At 39.9% G+C, this 6,000-nt stretch overlaps 1 protein-coding gene across 2 annotated transcripts in view; it reads left to right on the forward strand.

Annotated features, from left to right (window-relative positions):
- The window catches only part of LOC136977274 (membralin-like), a 61,413-nt gene extending 55,899 nt beyond the window's left edge, over nt 1-5,514 (forward strand). Inside the window, exons 8-11 of one of the 2 annotated variants that reach the window (XM_067272737.1) lie at nt 1,223-1,306; nt 1,398-1,530; nt 4,863-4,962; nt 5,224-5,514. In XM_067272737.1, coding sequence (XP_067128838.1) covers nt 1,223-1,306; nt 1,398-1,530; nt 4,863-4,962; nt 5,224-5,439 — 533 coding nt within the window. In that variant the 3' untranslated portion in view covers nt 5,440-5,514. The remainder of the gene's footprint in view (nt 1-1,222; nt 1,307-1,397; nt 1,531-4,862; nt 4,963-5,223) is intronic. The other variant, XM_067272738.1, reaches the window with a different exon arrangement.
- Nucleotides 5,515-6,000: the final 486 nt, after the last annotated feature.

Consider the following 6,000-nt stretch of genomic DNA (forward strand, 5'->3'; position numbering starts at 1 on the left):
TTTTCATATTTTGCTTCATGAAAAACGAAAATTAGTTTTATTTTTGTCTTATTTTCACAATATCGAACCAGTTCTTACCATAGAAAGTGTAGTATTTTATCTCGTAAGCTAGCTAAAAAGTATAATAAATTATTTTATATTAAAGATACCGTACAAGTATAACGAATCAAAATGGAAATTTCAGATTTTAGAGATATGAAACTTGGATATTCCATAGTAAAAATACTTTAAAGTTATCCAGAAGGAAAAGAATATGTTTATTTTTACAGTAAATAAACAATAATAAAAATCTGATTGATGATACATGTAAATTATGGTATTACTGCTAATAGGGCAAATACCTCTGTGAAAGAACTTGATGAATAGATCCATCTAAATAGGAATGTGATAGGAATTCTTATTGGTTCATTAACTTTCTTGAGAAGAGCATATAGTGACAGATGTTACATTTGCACTATTAGATTAGACTTCATAATTGATTCATTCCAGAGAATGTAATAAAATTATTGCTCGTTTATTTTCTTTTGTAACGAATCTGCGGAATCGATGCCAGCACCGCACAAACGAAAATTCGGGCATTTTCTTTGACCCTGGCTATCTTTTTAATTTGCATTAATGCTTTGACTTAAATCTGCGGCCGCCGATTAAGAGACCGCGTCGTCCACCCCGTGTAGGGCTTCTGTGTATCTCCATAAAAGCATTTACAGATAGATTCTCTCGTTTTGTCGACAATCAGTTTTCCTTTATGTTCTTTCTTTCAAATTCACTCAGAATGGATAATGACATTTTCATTATCTGGCAGTTGATTGCTTTGGGGCAAGGGAGATTTCAAAGTGGAAATGACAGATTGCCATTATAAGTGATAGGTAAATGTGCAACATTGAGTTATATTTATTACATTAGACATCTGTAAGATTTGTTTATCATGGTGAACAAAGATATTTATTTGTACATTAATCCTTTAATTTTTATCTGTTAAACATTGTTTTATTTATTTAATTGAATTTTTTTTATATATTTTTACATACATTTCATATAAAATTTAGTGTGGTATGAATATTTACATGTGTATATATGATGATATTCAACTATATTTTTAATCTCTTGCATAAAGTCTCAAGAAAGAGTTTTCTAACTTGTATATTGAGAAGTAATTTTTAATATAATTAAATTATTATTAATTTCTTTTTTTATAATGTTTTTTAAAACTCTCTTCTTACAGTAGATTTACTCCACACATTGGAAGCAGATACCACCACCACCTTTCCAATAGTACCTTTGCTTACCGTCATTCTGGCGCTGGTCGGTTAGTATTTATTTCAAAATACATTAACTTGAATAGTTATTAATTTTGAACGCCATACTTTGAAAATTTATGAATGTTTTTAATTATTCAGGAACGGAAGCTATTATGTCAGAATTCTTTAATGACAACACGACGGCTTTTTACGTTATATTGATTGTGTGGATAGCGGATCAATACGATAGTATTTGTTGTCACACGAACATAACCAAGCGTTATTGGTTAAGGTAAGTTTTATTTTTGGTTTTGGCCAATTACATTTTGAATAAGAGTTTATTTGACTCCACTGCCAGGCCCATTAGACATTTAAACAGTTAACATTCAATTATTATTACTTTAATGAATTAAAATGCAGTAGAGAGGGATTTCTGGTTGGGCTTATTTTTTGCTTTGTATAAGTAAGAACAAATATTTCATGGTAAGATATGAAAGGAAAGTATTTAAAATTATGATACATTATTGTAAATAAGTGCAAGTTTAGTTAAAAATACAAAAAGTTTTTTGTCTCAGTTTGATGCACCTTATCTCACTTAAAAAGTTTTTACTAATTTACATAAATAAGACAGTCAGTTGGTTCAATTAGGATTAATTTCTTTTAATTTTTTCCACGGGATAGCAACACTGGGTCTGTCGACTCTATTAACCTCTATTTGGTCAAAGCAGTAATGGAGAAGGTAATATCCATTGGTCACAATAAACAACCGCACCATTCGTTTCCTTTACAAGACCGATAGCCTGCAAACATAGACTTTTAGGCAATCGGTTAATACTAATCTAGCGTCGGGAGATACCAATCTCCTCTTTGAAAGGAGCCTCGCAGGGCGCATTTTTGTCCAAGTATTCACAATTAGTTCAACTGATCTATGGGAAATATACAGTTTCTGATAAGAAATATAGTAAGTTAAGTGTAATATTTTAAAATGCTAAGTATGCATTTTGCTTCGTTTGCTATTGATAAAATACATAAAATTTTGGTGCTCTTGTGTATTATCAATAAGCTAATTGGCACCAGATCTAACAGAAGCTGGGCTATTATATTTCTTTCTAATTTAAATGAGGTATTTTGTGAATGGAGGAAAAAATAGTTAAGTGTAATACATGGATCAATTGATGCAATTAATTAGACAGAAACAGATACATGTTTAGCTGGAAATGCATTGAAATAGTTACAGTTTAATCTGTTATGATGCTTGCAAATTAATATATTTACAGTGGTGGTTTTCAGTAGAATAATGTTTAAAATGACATTTTAAATAATTATAAACTGAATTCCTACTTGGCCATTTGCAAAATATTCAGATTCAGTTTTCAAAAGAGAATTTTCCTCTGAAAATGGGAAGGTATAATTTAATTTGCAGCTTTTTTCCAAGCTCTCTAATTCCAGCAAGTAACAGGCCAGGAGATGCAATTAAGAGAATGCTATGATTAGATTGACACAATTTCAAGATCAGTATCAGTTTTACTTAATATATCCGAGAGGAAATCTTTAATATAAATACTTGGACTTAGAGAGAGGATATTGAAAATTTCTTGGATGTAAACCGTTCTACTTAATGTTGATAAATTTGTAGCTAGATTGATTATAAAAGAGATGCGCCTCCAGTAAATAGTATTAAGGTGGATGAGTTATCCGTAGATAGGAAGAAAAAATTACGGGAGACTTCGGAATTTAGAAAGAGGGAGGGAGAAAGAAAAAAAACCAGCACCCCTGTTAGCGGGCGTGCGAGAAAAAAGGATTTTGTCGGGTTCCGTTGCGGGGTATATCGCTTCTCAGCGCGCATTACTGTATTTACTCCAAGTCCGAGGATGTAAAGCGAAAGGAAAATAACTCATTTTCTCTTTTGGCTACGGGCAAAACGTTTTTTCCCGTTGTTCTTAATCATTTAAGAAGGGGAGGAAAAGGCGCGACGGGCGTTTTTACTCACTTGAAATATTCATGGACGAAATATCGAATGCTTCGGAATCAAAATGCAGAGCGCTCGAATTAAATGTGACGGAGGACTTGGAGGAACGGAAGGAGAGATGCCATTAGTGGCTCTTTCCATTAAAGATCCGGATGGAAATTCGGACCGTTTCTCCCTCTCCGGGGCGGGCCGTAAACAGGGGAGGGACGGAAGCGGAAGGGAAACGCCACTTTTAAGGCATGTGGAGCATTTTGCGCCGGGTTAATTCGGGGGATTTGTCGAGATCCGACGTCTCCCGGAAGGGGGAGCTACGGGGAACGTGACGAGTGGACGAACGGTCCCCGGGTCAAGCGGAATTGTCGCGGCTCAGACGGTTATTTGATCACAAATGACGTCAGAGCGTCGGACACAGTTTATTCCCATTAGGCGCTTAGTCGGCTCCGTATTACGGCACGTCAGGCTCTAATGGAAAAAGATGGCATCGTTTGTTTCGTTATCCAAAGAAACAGATTAAGTCGACTAACCCGATGATTCACTCGACGTTTCCGCTACAGATCCTCTTAATCGCCCGGACGGTCGCCATTTTGTCCTTCTCTTTGTTCTCTGTTTACTCCCCGACAATGTCAGGGGTAAACAGACTGGCACCCGCTAATTTTCTCCCTATTGTTGACCCGGTGAAAGGCCGTTCGGGGCGTAGCTCCTCATCCATTCCCGACGGAACCTCCCTTTAATAGCGCGTCCTTTCTCCCCCTTTGCGGTTCGAGAACCTGCGTAATGCCCCTTCCTAATCAACGTTTGTTCGAGTGCGAATGCCGATGCAAATTGCAACTTCCTCGAAGGAGTTGGAACTTTGTTTTCTCCCTTTGGATCTCCAGTCGTGTACCCGATCTTCTCTAACGGGGGAGATTCAACCCCTCGAGAATGGTAGAAATTCCACAGAATCTTTCCAGATTGTTGTCGTAAACAACAGGATCGGATTTAGAAGAAGCAGACCGAATCAACAGGAAGACCTTTTACCGGTTTTAATCCCGGATAAACGAGAGAATTTCAGTTTAGAACCGTAGGGGTTGAATGTTTGAAAATGATGAGGATTTTAGGTAGTTCGTTGTTAGAGGAGGTAGTTTGGAATAGGAAGTGGGGCAAACGGTGCGAGCGAGAGGGCGCGGAACAGGTTATTACATTTGGTATATCATTGTTGCCGTTGCGGTGGGTGAAAAGAGAAAGCGAAGAGGAGGCGCAGCACATTCATCTCTGGACAGAAAACAGGCTGTCAGGAGGAGGAGAAATAAAAGCAGCAGAAATGGGAGAAACCTTATTTACAAAGTAACAGGTCTGCGCGCGTCGGCGGGGCCCCTCGCAACTTTACGGCGCTGCACATCCAATATAGTCCCCGCGGAGTGCAGAAATATGTCGAGACGATGGACCGGCCTCGCAACCCGCCGAGACATAAAGTATTTATTGGTGGGGACATCGTCCACGAAACTCTATCCACCGTCACCCGCTAATAACGATTTACTAGGCGCATCTCGGGACAATTACGCGGACGTGTCTGGCCTCGATGATATAGTGCGGCAGGTAACGTCCGCTACTTCTAAATCACTTAGCCTCTCCCCCGTTTTCTCTTCCTTTTCACTCTCTCTCTCTCTCTCTCGCAGGTTCTTCTACTTGTACATGTACGCCTTCTACGCCTACAACTGCAGATTCAACGGGCACTACGGAGGACTGGCGTTGCTCACCTCTTGGTTCTTCGTTCAGGTAAGGCTCCCCCTCACCCCGTTACGCCGCTAATTGCTTCTGGAGATTGACTGACTCGTCCCGTCACCGGGGGACGTCGTAATTAGGCGTGGCGGATCTGTATTCATTAGGTGACACGTGTCAGTCAGGCCAGAGAGATTAGGACGGCTAATGTGACAAATGGATGGGTGTAAGGGCGTGTTTTTCTGTAATTCCCTCCGCCGTTACTCATCCGTCACCATATATCCTGTTTAAGCGAATCTCCTCTCCCCCCTTTTGCAGCACGCCATGCTCTACTTCTTCCACCGGTACGAGCTTCCGGCCATCATCCAGGCCAGGGCCATTCAGCTTCCTCTACACAACATCATCCTCATCGGAAGGTTGATAGAACAGAGATTGAGGGACGATCGACCCGCCGACGAACCTCGTCACGAACACTCAGATCGAGAAGATCGGGAGCAGGAGAGGGATGCTGAGCCCCGTCCAACCCAACTTTAGTTCCAAGATTTATTTAAATAAAAAAGAAAAGTTCTGTACATCTTGTTGAAGAATAAAGATTATTCTCCTTGTTTATTATTATTATTATTATTAGTTCTTGTGAGATCTTTTTGGTAGAACCCCCGTGTTGAGTTAATATTTATTTTAATACCCGATGTGGTTATGTCCATCGACCGGCATCGTCGTCACACAATGAATGCCCTCTCCCGTGTATAACCGAGATGGGGAGACCCGTAATGCTTGTCAGGTGTATGCTCTATTAACAATCTACCTCGCGGATTATATATTATCTTTATCGTCTCTTCTGCAATCTGTGTAGCGCCTGCTCGACAGCCGGTCCTTTTCCCATCCGGCGACATTCGTTCCCCCTCGCACGTCCTCCACTCCCGGAATCCGGGGTTCGAACCCGCTGCCCACATCCTTTCTTCCACGGCGGGCGACGTTTTCTTTCTTTTTTTTTTTTAACATCGGTCATCGATCGGGATCCGGTTATTAAGCGAGGAACGGGGTCCTTCGCCACTTCGTGTCAACAAGGACCGGATCATGATGTTGACTCGAACA

The sequence above is a fragment of the Centruroides vittatus genome, unplaced genomic scaffold, assembly GCF_030686945.1.
Source record: "Centruroides vittatus isolate TY-2023 unplaced genomic scaffold, ASM3068694v2 contig_453, whole genome shotgun sequence".
In the NCBI taxonomy this organism is placed as follows: domain Eukaryota; kingdom Metazoa; phylum Arthropoda; class Arachnida; order Scorpiones; family Buthidae; genus Centruroides; species Centruroides vittatus.